The sequence below is a fragment of the Mobula hypostoma genome, chromosome 11, assembly GCF_963921235.1.
Source record: "Mobula hypostoma chromosome 11, sMobHyp1.1, whole genome shotgun sequence".
Taxonomy (NCBI): Eukaryota; Metazoa; Chordata; class Chondrichthyes; order Myliobatiformes; family Myliobatidae; genus Mobula; species Mobula hypostoma.
In genome coordinates, this window is record NC_086107.1 from 55,233,052 (window position 1) to 55,252,126 (window position 19,075).

Here is a 19,075-nt window from a genome sequence, read left to right on the forward strand (position 1 = left end):
ATGTGCAGTAACTTGCGCAAATGCAACATAATGTCCTTACTCCTAAACTTGATGAAGGTCAACATGCCCAATGCCGTTTTCACCACTCTGTCTACACGTTCAGCAAACTGTGCACTTTTATTCCCAGATCACCCTGTTTTCGCCATATTCACCAGTGTACTACCATTCCGTGCATGTGTCCTACCTTGGTATGATTGTCCAAAATGCATCACTTCACATTTATCTAAGTTGAAACCAGTGACCTGGAGGAGATGATGATGATGCTATCCACTGCTCATCTCCTCTCCTCCATTTCCTGGACATCCATCCAAACCCATATTCCCACAGCCTCACGGGGATAGAGTTCTTCTTGTCCTTACCTACCACTCATCAGCCTCCACGTCCAGCACATCATGCAGCTTCCTCCATCTTCAACAGGACCGTACCACCAAACACATCTTTACCTTCACCCCTCCCCCTCTCCCCCCATTCTCCACTTTCCACAGGGACCTCTCTCTCTCTCTCTCTCTCTCTTTCATTCCATTGTTCATTTGTCCCTGCCACTGATCTCTCCCAGCACTTATCCTTGCAATCGGAACAAGTGCTACACTTGTCTATTCACCTCCTTCCTCACCATCATTCAGGGTCCAAAACACTTTCAGATGTGACAACGTTTCACCTGCAAGTCCGTTGGGATGATCTACTGTATCTAATGTTCCCGGTGTGGCCTCTTCTACACTGGCGAGACCCGATATAGGTTAGGGGATCGCTTTGTCGAGCACCGTTCACACCAGGGAAGATCTACCGGAGGCCAAACATTTTAATTCCAATCCTCATTCCCATTCAACACGTCGGTACTTGACCTCTTCTGCTGCCATGATGAGGCCACTCTCAGGATGGAGGAACAGCATCTCATATTCTGTTTGGGTAGCCTTCAACCTGACTACATGAACATCAATTTCTCCACCTTCTGGTAAATTCTCACCCATCCCCCTGCTCTCCTTTTCCATTCCCCATTCTGGCTTCCCTCTTATCCCTTCTCTTCTCACCTGCCTATCACCCTTTCTGGTAATCCTCCTCCATCCCTTTCTCCCATGGTCCATTCTCCTCTTCTATCAGATTCCTTCTTCTTCAATCTTTTCCACCTATCACCTCTCAGCTTCTCACTTCAACCGCCCCCTTCCCCACCCACCTACTTCCCCCCTCACCTGGCTTCACCTATCACCTTCCAACTTGTACTCCTTCCCCTTCCCCACCTTCTTATTCTGGCTTCTTCCCCATCCTTTCCAAACCTGATGAATAGTGTTGGCCCAAAATGTCAACTCTTTATTCCTCTCCACAGGTGCTGCCTGACCTGCTGAGTTCCTCCACCATTTTATGTGTTTGCTGTAAATTGAAACCCATTTGCCGTTGATCAGCCCATCTTCCTGACTGATCAAGACCGCTTTGCAATTCATTATAATCTGTTTCACTATCAACCCGATCTGCTAATTTAAGATTATCAGCAAACATACTGATTGTGCCATGCACATTATGAAGAAAGGTTGCACAGGCTCAGCAGGAGAGGGGGCGTGATTGAAATATACAAGATCCTCAGGGATCTTGACAAAATGAATGTGAAACTTCCCCTTGAAGAATCTAGAACAATGATCACTGTTTAAAGAAAAGGAATTGCCTTTTTAAGACAGAACTGAGATGATTTTTTTTCCTTGGAGGATCATGAGTATTCGAAATTTTCTTCTTCAAAGAGCATTGAAACCAGAGTCCTTGAATATTTTAAGGCAGAAGTGGATGGATTGTTAATAAGTGAGAGATGGAAAGGTTACCATGGATAGATGAAAACGCAGAGTTGAATTTACCATCATATCCATCATGATCTCATTAAATGACAGAGTAGGCTTGAGTGGTCAGGTAACCTACTCCTCTTGTAGTTCATAGATTCGTATGTGTGCCACCTTGTTGAGAAAATAATATCATTGTATATGGATAGGCATTCATATTCAGGATATTGAGCCACTAAAGGCACACAGATGAATAAACAAGGTTTCTAATAAAGATACACTCAGAGTGCATAACACACACAAATGGTGGTAACTATGCACACACTGGCCAAATAACTCATTACACAAAGGGTTACTACACACAAACAAACACAGAGATGCAATAATTAATTCCACTTCACCAATTTACTAACAATTGGACAGTCAATAATGGGCATGAAGATTGAGGGTTCCCTGTTTTACCTCTTCATGCCATCACCTCCCATAGTACTCTTCACTTTAAAGAGTAGTGCAGTATGGACTATCCACAGCAGATGAAAACATGGCAGAATGTTCTTCCAGTGGATGTTATCCAATTTAGCCAAAATTGGCAATACATACTGGGAAATATTGAGTGATTTTCCAGTATTGGCTATCAGTGAGTGAGATGCCCACCAGAAGACACATTAGTGATATTGTCATCCTTTGCACCAACATACTATTACAGAGGACATCTCATTAACACAAAGGTATCCTACACTTTTACAAATACTTAATATATATAGTACACAACTTGACAGTTTACAGACAGTAAGCACATGACGCACATTGACATAAATAAAACTTTAAAAAACTCTAATAATAGCCCCTGTTGTGCATTATCATTTCTTTTTTTTTAAGACCTGTCTGCAACTTTTGGTACAATCTGCCACACCATTTTTCCCCCAGGGCCTCTTCTCCCTTGTGCAATTGAGCAGAATTGTGTTAGTTACACTTTTAATGATGTAATTGAAGTGAGAGCCTGTGCATGGCCTTTCTGCCCTTTCTGTATCTCTGCCTCAGGCATCCACTTTTACATTTGTGTGCTGCCTCATGGAAATTGCTATCTCACTGGATTCACTACATTTGTAAATACACTAGATTCTACGCATTTTTTAATCACATCCAATTTAGTGAGACAACTTCATGTTACCAGAAGACACTTTTCTTAAGTAACCTCTCAGGACTATCCCTGTCACTCTTTTGTCATTATTGCAGATCAACAAATCGAATTTCTGCAAGATTGAAGAGAGCAAGGAGAATAAGGAGAATTGCAATGTGTCTGTGGAGCGGGGACGAGTGGCAGTTGTCTTCTCTTTGAAGAATGAGGTTGGAGGTCTGGCAAAGGCACTGAGACTTTTCCAGGTGACATTACTGCATTAAATTTGGAGTTAGCAACACAAATTCTTTTTATTCACTTTCCAGTTCATTCATATTCTTTTTAAAAAGCGTACTGCATGCTGTACATGGAGTTCTTTCGGCCCGTCATGTCGCGGTCAGTTCTCTGAGGAATCCTGTCAACTCAGTTCCCCCACTTACCTCCTAGTAACCAACTCTCATGTGCGTGCCTATTAAATTCACCCTGCTTCTTCTCCCACCCACCCAGACCTTTATATTAACCAATTAATCTACCACAGAGTGAATGTGTAAAGTCCATACCTGCAGCATCACAGTACAAAATTGAACCCAAGCTGCAGAATCATTGAGACATCTGCATCACTGTGCCAACTTTCACACTAGGGACATGCACAAAGGAAGTCCTTAAGGAGTCTGAGAGTGAAACTTCAGTGTCTTCAAATACAAATCCTGAGCAAACAATAACATCTACTTCCAAAGTTTGTTGAAGGAGCAGCTCCAGGTCTGATGACACTTACTGGATATGGATACTCACGTTCTGAGTCTACAACTTATTATTATTACAAATCAGCTCTCCCGATCATCTTGGTTGTCTTCATGCCTGTTCCTAAATTTGGGCATGCATTAAATATTATATCACAGCAACAGTACATCATGGACCCACAATGACTTCACCTGTGATGATGCCAATTTAACCCAATCTCATCTGCCTGCATATCCTTTCAAGCCCTGCTGTTCATGTGCCTGCCTAACTGCCTCTTAAATGTTTCTGTTCTATCTGCCTCCCTTAGCAGCATGTTCCTACCCTTGTTAAAAGACTGCCTTGCAAATCTCTTTTAAACCTCCCCAACCTCATCTTTGATATTTCCACCCCACGATAGAGACTCTTGACTATCTACCCTGTCTATGTATTTCAATTTTATATACTGAATTTCTATCAGGCTCCATTACTCTGAAGAAAACAAAGGATATATAGATAAAATATAAGAGATGGGTTAGGTACCTGGAGTGGGTTACTAGGAGACAGTGGGCACTTACTTTTAGATAAACCTATGAATATGAAAGGAATGGAGGGATGCAGATGATACACAGGAAGAGGAGTTTTAATTCAAGTATCCCCTTCCTTGTTCCAGTCCTCAGGCCCTTCTCAAAAATAAAAAAAATAGGTGAAATATTAATTGATGATCTTTCCCATCCTCTGTGTCTCTACACATAGATGTCCACTTTGGTCTTTGAGGGGCCTTATTCTCCTTTTAGTTGTTCAATATATTAAAAAAAATCTTTACACATAAATCTTCAGTTTTCTTTGCCAAAGCAATCTAATGTGCCCCTTCGCACTCTTGACTTGCTTCTCGAGTACACTTCAATGTCCCCTGTATTTTCTTGTGGGAATCACTTGATCTCAGCTGCCTATAGCTGTCCCATATAATAATATGGCAGCCGCAGTCCATGTTTGAAAGCTAAAATCCTCTCTATGACAACTTTGTTTTTCACAATTTTTTCAACTGTTTGTGTTTCTACCTCCTTTTGTCCATTTGGGAGCATATAGTACAACCCCAACAAGGTGATCATTCTCTTATTCCTCAGCTGCACCCATAAAGTCTCACAGAGATGAAATTACCAAAGGATCATCAAAACTATTGCCGTATACAGTATATTCAGTGCTTCAGCTGTTTACTTACATCCCATGGAGTAAATTGTATTGGCCAAAGACTGAATTAGTTGATGGTTGAAGTTGCGATGGATTAGTTCTTTAGTACTTCTGGCTGAACACTATAGTGAATCCTTCAGCCTTGCCTCTGGCATTCACGAGCCCCACTACCACTGAATGGATCTGGAAGTGTTCTCCCTCTTTCCTGCAGACTCTCTTTTCTCATTACATGTGGTGGCTGACTGGCTGTCAAGCTTTCTTTAAGAATTGGTGTCCTTTTGTGATTCATTCACAGCAAAGTGCCAGCAATTTGGTTCAATTACCAGTTGCTCTTGGGAAGTACACAGTTCCTGTTTTAGTGCTTCAGTTTTTTAGAAAATAGTCATGCAAAATGAAATATGCCAAAGCCATGTTATTTTCCTATAGAATTTCCATTTGTGCAGCTTTAGTGAAAATAAACTGTTAACATTAAATGCCAATGGAAGTAAAATATTTCACAGTGAGGCATTTTTATATACAACTACTTTGGAGAACCTCTATTTTCAGTAAAATTGCATGTAATGCTTAAGTGTCCCTAGGTAGAACGAATCTAGATTTTGTAATTAGACGACATCATCTAATAGAAAGATAATAAATCCATAGTCGTTCACCTGCAACTTTACAATTGCTTTCCACATACTAAACTGACCTAAGTTCCATTAATAACAGAAGTCTAAACTGTAGCATCAGAAAATGTAGAACCAATGTGAATATTTAGGAGTGTTTCACTGTTAATACAAAAAAAGCTTAAATGAAATGGATAAATTACTTTATGGTCATCTTAACTCACGGACTTTTCAGCTGTAAATTCTGTCTGTGGGATTCATAAGGCATCTTAAATTGGATTAATTAGAAGGTGCATCCTAAATCTGAGTTTCATTCTGCTGATACCACCTAGATTTTGATAACCTTCTCTTGCTTTATACAATTCTCAGCAATGAACCCAGTCTGACTATTTATTCTACCCCGTACAGAAGTGCATGAGTTCAACATGATCCTTTTCACCAAGCCAGGGAAGTTTTCATGCACATGTAATAATTAGTAAAATTAAAGCCTAGTGAACACTGGATATCTGCAACTAAAATATGGAACGTTAGAAAACAGGAAAAGCAGCAAATGCAAAAATAAATAACATCATGTTGATGAAAGATCATCAGCCTGTAATAACAATTCTGTTTCTGTCTCTAAATATGCTGACTGACTCTGTGAGCATTTCCAGTAATTCCTTCTTTTATTTTGATTAACGATTAATGCTTTATGTAGCTAGCTTTCCTAAAGATATCTCCAACATAGTTAATGCAAAAGCCATTTGAAGAAATTATGAATAGCACTGCGAAACAATAACAATGGAAGAGATTCTCATATTTATTTACCGGGGACACTGTTAGTGCTTCACAACTTGTGTTGCTGCTCAGTTAAGACCCTCACAACTCACTCCATCTCAAGTTGATTTGGTCCTTGTCAACTTCCACCTCAAAAGGTTTACTCAGTTGAGATAGGCTGATCCCTTGATCTAATATTCCACTTGTATGGATATTCTCTATTTGGAGCTGTACCTGAGGATTGTATAATAAGGAGCCAATTAGATTCAGTATTTATTACCTCCCTCTATTGGTTGTTTAATCATGGCAGCTTTTATTAAAGTTTAGTTAAAGAGAAGTAGATGCTCTCAAGGTTCTTTTGGAATATTTTACAGTCAAAGATAGCACAACATTTGTGAAGTTCAAAGTCAGGTTGCTTACTGTTGTAAGTTTGCTGTGTAGTTTTGTCATTCTTAGCTTAAACCTCATTGGTTTTATCTATTGTGTCTTCTCACTCCCCAGGAGAAGCACGTGAATCTGCTTCACATCGAGTCCCGAAAGTCCAAACGGAGGAACTCTGAGTTTGAGATTTTTTTAGACTGTGACAGTAACAGAGAACAACTTAATGAAATCATCCAGATTCTGAAAAGTCATGTTAACGTAGTCACTCTGAACTCGCCTGACAACTCTTATGCACAGGACGATGGTAAGAATCAAAGCAGTCTGTTTGTGTGAATGTGCTTTATTGGAGGAGTCCCAGTGAGTGTAACAGTGGTTCTGTAAGAGTGTTTTATGAAAATATGTCTGTCATTATCATTGAGCTGATTTATGTGTATTTATGTTGAAGCTCAAGTTTATTGTCATTCGACCATAACTATGTACAGTACTGTGTACAGTATTGCCAAACCAAATAATGTCCTCTGGACTAAGGTGCACAACACAGTACATATAACTCATGCACAACACATAAAGTAATATTACCACAAATAAATCAACAAATAATAAGTTGCATTTACAACACAAGTTAAAAAGTAAAACAGTATAAATGCTACTGGTGCTTCATACTGTACAAGATGAGACTTGGATGGTGGCGGGTTGTCCAGTAGTCTCACGGCCTGGGGAAGAAGCTTTTTCCCATTGCAGTCCTTGTCATAATGCTATGATTCCTTCTGCCTGTTGGTAGGGAGTCAAGGAGATTGTTAGATAGATCGGAGGGATCACTGACAATGCTAAGGATTGCTCTGATAAGTATCCCAGATGGGTAGAAGGGAGACCCTGATGATCCCCTCAGCAGATCTCACACTCTTTTGTAGAGTCTTGTGGTCTGGTGCCTTGCAATTCACGCACCAAACGGCAATACAGTAGATCAGGGTACTCTCAATGGTGCTCCTGTAAAACTTGGTTACAACAGGAGGGGGTGGGGAGCCTTGCTCAACTCAATCTCTTCAGGAAGTGGAAACATTGCTGTGCTTTTGTCACTAAAGAGGTGGTGTTGAGGGACCAGGTGAGATCGTTGTTAGGTGTACTTCCAGATTCCTGGTATTCCTAACTCTGTCCATGGAGGAGATGTTTATGTGCAGTGAGGTTTGTTCAGCCTGCACTTCCCTAAACTCCGCAATCAAAACTTTGGCCTTGTCCAGGTTGAGACTCAAATTGTTGTGCCTGCACCATTCTACAAGCCACTCTACTTCTTCTCTGTGTGCCACCTCATCATTATTGTTGATGTGCCCAACGACTGTTATCTCATCAGCGAACACAATATTTGGTATGAAATGGATCTAGCAGCGCGTTCATGCATCAGCAGTGGGCTAGATATGTTGCTGCCAACACAGACTGACTGTGGTCTTTCTGTCAAGAAATCCAAGGTCCAGGTATAGGGAGAGGTTTTGAGACCCAGCAGGCCACAGGCATTTATGAACCTGAGTATTACTGTTCATATGTCAGTCCATGATAATATACACTCAGTGTCCACTTTATTAGGTACCTCCTCTGCTGCTGTAGCTCAAGCACTTCACTGCCAATGTTGACCATTCAGAGATGCTCTTCTGCACACCACTGCTGTAATGTGTGGTCATTTGAGTTACCGTCACCTTCCTGTCAGCTTGAACAAGTCTGGTTCTTCTCCTCTGACCACTCTCATTAACAAGTGTTTTCACCCACAGAACTGCTGCTCACTGGATGTTTTGTTTTACATGCCATTTTCAATAAATCCTAGAGACTGCTGTGTGGGAAAATCCCAGGAAGTCTGCAGTTTCTGAGATACTCAGACCACTGAATTTCTTGACGATATTTCTATGCTTTTATGCATTGAGTTACTGCCACATAATTGACTGATTAGATAGTCGCATTAACGAGTAGGTGTGCAGGTGTACTTAATAGAGTAGTCACTGAGTGTATGTATCATTTTCTATCAGTAAATGTGTTCGTAAGTGGATCTGTAAGTGTGGGCACGTGGCCAGATGGTTAAGGCATTGGACTAGCTACCTGAAGGTTGTGAGTTCAAGCCCCAGCCGAGGGAATGTGTTGTGTCCTTGAGCAAGGCACTTAATCACACATTGCTCTGCGACAACACTGGTGCCAAGCTGTATGGGTCCTAATGCCCTTCCCTTGGACAACATTGGTGTTGTGGAGAGGGGAGACTTGCAGCATGGGCAACTGCTGGTCTTCCATACAACCTTGCCCAGGCCTACGCCCTGGAGAGTGAAGACTTTCCAGGCGCAGATCCACGGTCTCACAAGACTAACGGATGCCTTTGAACTGGATCTGTATCACTGTGAGTACGAGTAGGTGTGCAGGTGTACTTAATAAAGTAGTCACTGCGTGTATATGTCATTTTCTATCAGTAAATGTGTTCGTAAGTGGAGCTGTATCACTGTGAGTGCATGTTACTCAGTATGTTAGTGTGATTCCATGGACGAGCCAGTAGCATATTTTATTAAACAATCCATAAGTGTTTAAACATTTAACCACAGATATAATAATTGGCACAGCAACAATAAAGTAAATGGGTCTTTTCAGAACAGACTGGTCATTGATGTCAGAGTTTGTATCAGTAATTAACACAGAGGGGGTGATGATGGAAGATTCTTCCATTGAGAATAGGGAATGAACAAGGAAAATTAAGAGGCCTACAAGAGAAAAGAAAGTGATAATGTTGAGAGGTTGGTGGCAAACGTGGTTAAGTGAGGTAAAAATTGGATTTAAAAATGAAGGTGAGCATTTTAAAGTCAATACAATGAAGAAAGGGGGAAATGTAAAGGATTCAAACAGGGTGAGGGTCAATATCTGCAATGAGCCATCAGAGGAGGTGGTGAAAGCAGATACAATTACTGTATATCATTTAAAAGGATTTGGACTGGTACTTGGAAGGAAGGGTGTAGAGGGATACGGGCCTGGTGGGCCTAGTGCAAGCTAATGGGATTAGGGTAGACACACATCGTTGTTAAGGTGGATCAAAAGGACCTGCTTATGTATGATTTAATGTCTTTCCCTACATAAATACTTAAAACAGGATATTACTTGTCTTTAATCTTTGCTTGTCTCTACGTAAGTACATGTTATTACTCATTTTTTACCTCTCTACCAGTCTCAAAGGAAATTAATGTTATTTATCTGCAATATGTAGTTTCTCTTTATGGACATAGAATATAAACTGTTAGTAATATATTCATTTTTGTTTACAAACAAATAATAGTCATTAGTAATGTATAGCTTTCTTTGTATATAAAGAATCTTTATGGCATTATTTGTCTTCCTCTTATAAAGGGGTAATATTAATTTATAATATTTGCCTTTGCATTTACATATGTGATGTATCGTCTGTCTGCTGTGTGAGCATTATATGAATATAAACTGCTTTTCCATTTAAAATTGTAATACTTATTTGTCATATCTATCTTTATCTAATTATGGAATGCTACCGGTCATATGCCTCTGTCCCAATGTAAATATGGACTGTTTCTTCTCTACAACAAGCATGTTTCTCAATGTATAAGAGAGACATTACCATCTTTGTTTGTTAATAGACATGCAGATCAATTTTAAATTTCAATGCTGAGGAGAAGATGTTACTCAATTTTCACTCTGTGATTCTCATTTCAGCTGATGGAATAATGTTAAGTAGCATCGTCTCCTCAGCGTTGAAATTAAAAATGGCCTGTTTCATTTTTTTACAAATGAGTTCCAAGAGAAGCTAATACAAATTCCCAAATGCTTCTATTCAGTACTAATGTTGCTTCTGTGTATAATGTGCTGACGTGACGACTGAACATATTTCTGTGTAAAGATGAAGACAGCACTTGCTTTATAATGTAAGTACTCTGCTCTCTGCAGATATGGAATTTACTCCATGGTTTCCAAGGAAGATCCAGGACCTGGATAAATGTGCAAACCGGGTGCTGATGTACGGTTCTGACCTGGATGCAGATCACCCGGTATGTAAAGGCAGTTACCTCATGAAGTCAGCCTTCTCCCCTGCTTTCACTGGCTGCTTATGGTTATGAAATAAATCACTTCTTAAATCAAGGTTTCTAGCCTTGTCATTCTACTCGAATGGCCAGCCATTCTCTCGGGAATGGATTATCCTCCTGCCTCTCCTCCTGGTTCCAGTAAAACAAAGTGGGCAGGTTTGAGGAAAGATTGGGTGGGAGCATGCTCACACCCATGGCCAGCGTTTCCATAGGGAACTTTTTGGTAAAGTCCTCTGATGTACTATCAATTACTCCAAAAGACTGGAAGTAGAGTAAATACTGAAAGGCTTTTATAACAGTAAATGGACCAACGTCTATGCTGAGTATTTGTCCTGGACTGAGGGAGGAGCAGTGACACAATCGCCTTTATTCAGAGGTCTGTGGGAGGAACCACAGGAGCAGTCAGCAGAGGGGCGTGTCCAGACAGGTAACCCAGTTACAACATATATATATGGTTTACCACATCCTCCTTGCTGGTTGCCCTGTCTTTGACTTCCAGACCTATGCATTTAAAAGCAGAATCTGGAGATGATTGGTGCGCCTGCCACCTCCCCATAGGACTCAAACTGGGTCCAGTGACAGAGCAGTCCCTGATGTTTTGGGGAAATGGGCTGGATGCACCTCGCATTCATGCTATCCCAACCATGGCTGACATATTGGATGAGGTTGCTGACTTTGAGTAAAAAGGTAGATGTAGATATGCAGTTTACTTCTTTTCCTTTATTTCTAGTACTTTAAGGCATTTTCAATTAAATTTATTCTTTAATTTGTTAAATTACTTAAGCCCATTTGCAAGTGTCTGATTTAAATAGATGAATGATGTAAGGGCCTTTGATAGTAGCAAGCTTTTGAAAAAGGCCATCAAGACTTGCTGTGATGAGCTTTTATTCAGAAACTTGCCCCCCCCCCACACACACCGTTTGCTGTGATGTGATGTTGGAGCTGCCCGTGTTACGGGACTCTGAGGGACAAGGTTGTGTAAGCACCATCACAGCTGCATCAGAAGCAGTATCCATTGGATTTGGTTTTACAGTGTTTAGTTTGGATTTGTTTGACTCCTACACATCTTGGGAACTGTGTGACTTCCTCGCAGGCTCTCTGTAGCACCTGCAGTCCCACCCTCATCCTGTGTGAGCTGCAACAGTGAGTGTCAGTCTAACTCAGTTGCACAAAATAGTTTCGTCATAGGTGAGGTTGAGGTGGTCACTCTATGGAGACTGAAAGTGAGCGTACAGATTGAACTTGTTACTGGGGCTCAATAGCCAATGCACATTAGACCAGAGTCTGAATACAGTATATAATTAATTCATTGAATGTCCAGGTTATGTGAAGCACATTTAAGAACCCTTTGAGGTAATATAATTTAAAGTTTCTTTTCATTATGTATTACTGTCTTTCCTGAATGCGTCATTGATTTGGAGAATGTCTGATTACTTCCTCATTATTTATTCTGATTTCAAAAGGGATTCAAAGACAACGTCTACCGAAAAAGGAGAAAATATTTTGCTGATCTGGCCATGGACTATAAGCAGTAAGTGCACTGCCAATAACCCTGAAATGTGTATCCCCACAATTGGAGATGTAAGATTTTATCTTGTTTTGCTATATCAGCAAGTTCATTTATTGCATCGTCTTTGCACATATGTTGGGAGGTTATGCGATTGATGGAGCTTACAGAGATGGTGAGGGAACCTGGCTAGAGAAGTTACTGTTAGACCAGCATGAACTTGGGGGATATAGTGGGATGAGTTGTGAGTTTATACTGGGATGAGGAATTCTGAGACATGGGATTCAAGCTCATTGTATTTTGCAGAGGCTAGTACCAGCATAGATAGATTGCAAATACAACTCAGCTTTAGATCCAATGAGGATCTAGCCCAAGTAAACTGGAATCGAGTGCTGTAAAATGGGCTGCATCTAAGGAAGGGGTGTTACATTGCCGTGCTTGGTTTGAGGAATGAGTGTGTCAAGTCAACAAGGTTTTTATGGAGGGAACATTCAGGAGATAGTGATCATAACATTATTAAATTTAGGAGAAGGAGTAACTTCAGTGGGATGTAAATGGGTTTAGTCCTGAGAAAGTGGAAGCAAATATTGATAGGCAAAGCTCATGCACAACAAACATCAGAAGCAATAGAAAGGTTCTGGTTTATGTTCAGCTGAGGCACTTTCCCCATGAAGAGCAAAGGAGAAACAGACAAATCCAGAGCTCCATGGATGATGAAAGAGATACAAGTGAAGATATAGGGCGACAATGCTGCCTAGGGCAAAGAGACCTAGGCTTGTTGCAAATACATCAGGTGGGAAGTGAACATTAGCACTTTTCAGAGAGGGATGATTAAAAGCTGGCCATATAACAAGGAATCCAAAAGTGTTCTCTGGGCATGTGAGTAGCAAAAGAAATAGAACACGGAGAAGAGCAGTCCATTAAAGATGAACATGGATTACACATTCTTTGAAGGGAATGCTGAAGGAACCTTTACTAGAAGTAAATAAAATAATAAAATGATAAAGGGATAAATAAAATAAAATGATAAAGGATCTGCAGTGTGCATAATGAGAGGCTATTCACTTTACTGGAGGGGTTGTGAGTCAGATGTCACAGTTATAACCATAGTGATGTGAGTAAAAAATGCTTCTCTGCAGCATTTCTTTAGGAATCTGAAATTCATTGCCTCTCCTCCACCTGAGGTGGAAGCAGGTTCCATTGTGGCCTTGAGGAAGGAAATGAATAATAATATGAGGAATAATTTGCAAAGCTATGATGAGGGGCTAGGACTGGAACCAGTGAGTTACTCTAGTACAGAGCTAGTACAGACATTGCAGCATGAATGGCCTCATGTGCTGTAACCATTCTTTGATGCTATGAAAACAATTTATATAGCATAACATTTCTATCTCCATTGTTACCCAAGGCATTATTTTGATACAGTGTTAAAACATTTAGTTCTAACATTTTGTTTCTTCTTATTATTATTGATATATTGTTTAGCTTTGTTAATCAGTTATTTGATAATGTAATTCTTATTGTACATACTGACGTGTTGACTTGATTAATGTTTTTTTTGTTGATTTTCAATAATAATTAATAAAAAAGATTTAAAAATAAAAATGATACAGAGTGAACTCCATTCTCTCTCTAACTCAATGAGAACCACAGCTGCTATTTGAGGTTAAGATGGCTCTATCCACCCATCTTCCTGCCTCATGTTGATCTACGTTGGCTCATTACTAACCAACGCATCAAATTAAATTTTCACAATTTCTTTCACAACCACTTGTGACCTCTTCCCTCACATTTCTGTAAGCTCCATCAATCACATAACCTCCCAATGTATGTGCTCCACCAGTTCTGTGTACTTGAGTTCCTTATTTTCTCCAAAACTGGTCCCTGTATCGTCAGCTGTTAAGGCCTAAGATTTGAAATTCACTCCTTAAACACCCCCATCTCTCTCTACCTAACTTTCCCCTTTTACAATATTCCTTAAGACTCAGCTTTGATCAAGCTTTTGGTCATTTGCCCTAATCTTTTCTTAAGCATGGAAGAGGCTCTGCAAGACTATTGTTGATGGGAAATATTAATGGTGGCACTATGAGAATAAATGAAAATGCAACTTGTTCCCACAAGAGTAAATTTCCCTCAATTTGGATACAATCTTACAAAAAATTATTGCACAATGAGATGTCATAGTAATATGGACAGGTATACTCTGGTAACTTTTCACAGCTGTTACGCAAGGCCTTCCAAAGTTAATTGTCAACTTCCTCCTCAGCGGCGATCCCATTCCACGGATAGAATTTACGGAGGAAGAAGTAAGGACATGGGGTACTGTATTCCGAGAATTGACCAAGCTCTATCCAACCCATGCCTGTAGAGAATATTTGAAGAATCTGCCTCTGCTAATAAAGTATTGTGGCTACAGAGAAGACAACATTCCTCAGCTGGAAGATGTCTCCAAGTTTCTAAAGGGCAAGTAGCAGAAATCATAATGCTGCGGGAAATCATTACACTGATTTTACTTTCTGATGAGATAATTACTATAGCATTGCACAATTAGTAAAGCATTGATTTACTGTCAGTGTCAGCTGGTATAATCAATAGGCATATAGTGAAATCATACATTTTACCTTCGTTTTGTGGGTTGGTGTCTTGCATTACGTTTTATACGTTCACTGGCTTGGTGAAATGAATTACATTCTGCTTTGTTCTGTCCTGATGCCTTGAATCTCTTGCAGGTTTGGTGTTAAAACAGGTTGCATTTAAAAGTCTGTTAGCTATCTCCTTTGGATGTCTGGTTCTGTGGACTGGATGCAGTCATCCCAGTGCATTCTTCTAAAATCCAACATTAACACATTGGAGAGATGAGGCCAAATATTAGCAAATGAGTTAATTAAATAAAGCAAACTGAATGGACTAAGACAACAGCTCAGTTTCATTCTGTAGAAAAAATATTATAATGAACTTATTAGTGGAACCTTTCTGCCAATCAGTTCCATTAAATGCATGTGTTCCTTGAAGGATTCCTGTAGGCTTCCTTCTTCCTTCCCAACCTACAAAGCAAGGGTAAGATGTATGACCGGTAATTTCACTATGTGCCTTTTGATTATTTGCTACTGACACTATGACAGTAAATGGATCCTTTGCCATACCATACTCTAGGAGACCATTCATCACATACACTCAGAGGCCACTTGAGTAGGTATTCATTAGAACCTGGTGTGATCTTCCGCTGCTGCAGCTCATCCACTCCAAGGTTCAATTTGTTGTGCATTCAGAGATGCTCTTCTGCACACCACTGTTGTAATGTGTGGTTACTTGAATAAAAAGTCATCTTCCTGTTAGCTTGAACCAGTCTGGCCATTCTCCCCTGATCTCTCTCATTAATGAGGCATTTTCACCCACGGAACTGCCACTCACCGGGTGTTTTTCTTTTTGTCTTTTGCACCATTCTCTGTAAATTCTGCAGACTGTTGTCTATGAAAATCCCAGGAGTTCAGCAGTTTCTGAGATCCCCAAACCACCCTGTTTGGCACCGACGATTATTCCATGGTCAGAGAACCTTAGATCACATTTCTTCCCCATTCTGATCGGTTTGAATAACAAATGAGCCTATTAAACACATCTACATGCTTTTATGCATTGAGTTGCTTCCACATGATTGGTTGATTAGATATTTGCAATAATGAGGAGGTGTACAGGTGTACTCAATAAAGTGACACCTGAGTGCATGCTCCTGCTGACTCCATAGCCCACAGACTATATGGTGTCTGAAAGAACCAAGTAAAGTTTGCGGCTAGTTAGCAGATGTCTTACTTGAGGTCCTACCGCTCAAAATTCAGCAGCACACAGACTCTGAGAAACTGTCTGGCAATATAAAAGACTTTTTAAGAATCACATTCTACTTTTGCATAGTCCGCAAAGTTAAGTTGTGGTCCATGTTGAGATTGGAGGAATTGTTGTTGGAAAAGAAGTTAGATGCACTTTTTGTGGAGTAAGGGAGGGAGGGAACGTCGACTCAGTCCATGAGAGACCTGCATCGGGCAGTTTCATACCTTACAAGGAGCAGATTGGAAGCCTGTGTGGGGCGCCACTCCTCACACAGACACTAGAGCAATGTGTGGTTAAGTGCCTTGCTCAAGGACACAAACACGCTGCCACAGCTGAGGCTCGAACTAGCGACCTTCAGCTCACTAGACAAACTCTTTAACCACTTGGCCACGTGTGGAGTAAAGTCACTTGGAAAGGTTACCGTAGTGAACACTGAGAGACTCAATAGAAAGTTAATGTATTTTTGCAGGAATGGGAGAAGTGGTGTTCTCCGGTAGTTGGGTTAATTAACTCAAAGGGATAAACTTGTTGGTCCAAATCCTTCCTGCTGGTTGCCTAAAACTGCTAATTATTTATGGCATACCAATATGGAGTAATCCTCTGGTTGTATCTATCTTTGACACTTGTTTCATTACTCAATTTATTTCTTATGCTCTTGCTGTGATACCCTTTGGTTCTGTCTTTTAGAACGTACTGGGTTCACTATCCGACCGGTGGCTGGATATCTGTCTCCCCGGGATTTCCTGGCCGGCCTGGCTTTTCGAGTCTTTCATTGTACTCAATATGTGAGGCACAGTTCAGACCCTCTCTACACACCTGAACCGTGAGTGTTTCACTGGCTGCAGTTTGGTGTGATGATGAATAATGGGTAAGATGGGGGAGGTCAGCAGGGCAGTGTGATATGGAACATTGTAATAAAGGGTCTCTTTAACTCTGCCAAGATTTAAGAATGAGTCATATCACATTGATGTAGTTAAAAATAGAGCCCAAGTGACAACTGTTTCTAATTTCATCACTAGAGGATGTGTAGTGGTAAAAACCACTTATAAAATTCAGATGGCAAACTTGATACTTAATTCATTATTAATGGTGTTGGCAATATAAAATTTGTATTCTAATGCCCATCCTGCATTGTGTTGGATTAACAGAATTAAAAACTGGAAGTCAAAAGCATTGAATGAGTTCTAACGTAAACGTTGGAGTAGTTTTCTCAGCGCTGTTTGATCTTTATGATGATGGGTTTCAAATACTGAGTAAGATTTAAACAGAGTAGGTGTGAGATAAGATGTAAGTAAGGGCAGAAATTACAGTAGAGTTTAGGTCAGGCTGTAAGGTTGAATGTTAGGAACACTATTCCCTCTAAGCTGTGTGGGAGCACAGTTGTGCAGTTACTGAAATGCTTCCACGCACATAGCCTTTCTTGCTGCGCCGCTGGAATTTGCTTTAATATAATGTTAATGTTTAAAGTGCCATGCACTTTTTAGGCCAAGTAAAAATTTCCTGCTCAGAGTTGTAAAAAAAAAGTTAGAGGGAATGTTGGTTTGAAACTGACGAATCTAATAGAGAACAAAAAAACTATATGGGAAATGACAGGATAGAATCTGAAGTAGGGAAGATACGATGCAGTGTAAAATGTTTTAGGATAATAATTGAAGCTTCTGTAGAGTACAATGCATTGTACCTTTTGGTAATGGTATTGATTATGATTTTGCTAAGAACCATGTGAAGATAAAGAGAGCAGAGATGGGGTATTAAAAAGCATTAGAGCAGAGTGGAGAATGTTCACTTAATCTCAAAACATTCTGTTTAAAAATGTTTTGTAAGTAAAAGTGTAAAATGATACAAGAATTAAAAGTTACTTGAGAAAAAACTAGATATTCACATTTAGGATTTGCTATTTTTTTTGTTAAATGAAAAAATAACCAAAGAGAAAAATCTGTGTCTCATATAACACAAAGCTACCACCTCACAGATCAACTCAGTGTACAATTTAAACAATATGTAATTCACAATTATTATAGATGGGTGAAAAGTCGGCTATAGATTGGTGAACTGAAAGACCCATTTCTCTGCTGTACATCACTATGTCTATGAAAAATCTACGGCTTCACAAGGCCATTTAAACACGCATTATAACAAAATTGACTCCAACAGCGTCTTCCCAGGAAAATATACTTATATAAATGTAGCTATGTTGTTTGATCCTCAAAGTACATGATATTCAGGATTATTTCATTCATTGCAATGCAGCTGAGCAACTTAACCCTTTAATTGCACCTGAATTGTTACTTGTAAAGTATAATATTTTGCTTATTCCCTGCATAACGCCATAGCTTCAGTAAGTTACAGAAACCTTCTTGTAGCCCCAGTGGAAAGATTTGCATGTTTTTTTAATCTTTCAGTGACACATGCCATGAGCTGATGGGACATGTTCCTCTTCTGGCAGAGCCGAGTTTTGCCCAATTTTCTCAGGAGATTGGCTTGGCTTCTTTGGGAGCCTCTGATGAAGCAGTTCAGAAACTTGCCACAGTAAGTTATGGGAACATTGTGAATATGCTTGAAATGGTAGAAGTGCTTAATTGAACTTTAATTATGATATTCAATGTTGATTAATTTATTTTACAGTGTTACTTTTTTACTGTGGAATTTGGACTGTGTAAACAGGATGGTCAGCTGAGAGTCTATGGAGCTGGACTGCTGTCATCTGTCAGTGAATTGAAGGTTAGCATTAGTCTATCTAGACTGGGACTTGCACATTCAGTGGATCTGCGTAATTAGTATTTGAATATGATGTAAGGATCTCCAAGTGACAACATTTCTTCACACAATATTCTCTTTGGAATCATTCAGTGTATGAGGACATTGTTATTTACATTTTTAGCTACCTCTGATGTTCAACCCTTACTCTTACCATTCCAATTCTTTTGCTCAATTACTGTTTTTATAAATAAACTAATAGATGTTCCTCTCTTTCTTTCTAAGCTTCAGTTACAGTTGCTAGATTCTGTTTCTTATTTACCAGGTCCTAAGGACTCTGAACTTCTTTGCCTCCTTTGGTCTCCTGCCCCTGACATAACCAAAATATTGCATCTTAGTATTTATTCTTGTTGGTGATCTGCATTTTCTTTTTCTCCTTTAACCATTTTTTTATA

General features: G+C 39.8%; 1 protein-coding gene across 1 annotated transcript in view; it reads left to right on the forward strand.

Annotated features, from left to right (window-relative positions):
* Window positions 1-19,075, forward strand: part of LOC134353760 (tryptophan 5-hydroxylase 1) — a 28,827-nt gene that overhangs the window by 3,266 nt on the left and 6,486 nt on the right. Inside the window, exons 2-9 of the mRNA XM_063062107.1 lie at window positions 2,997-3,143; window positions 6,648-6,831; window positions 10,458-10,558; window positions 12,058-12,125; window positions 14,368-14,564; window positions 16,611-16,746; window positions 18,326-18,452; window positions 18,549-18,644. Of these exons, the coding sequence (XP_062918177.1) occupies window positions 2,997-3,143; window positions 6,648-6,831; window positions 10,458-10,558; window positions 12,058-12,125; window positions 14,368-14,564; window positions 16,611-16,746; window positions 18,326-18,452; window positions 18,549-18,644 (1,056 nt within the window). The remainder of the gene's footprint in view (window positions 1-2,996; window positions 3,144-6,647; window positions 6,832-10,457; window positions 10,559-12,057; window positions 12,126-14,367; window positions 14,565-16,610; window positions 16,747-18,325; window positions 18,453-18,548; window positions 18,645-19,075) is intronic.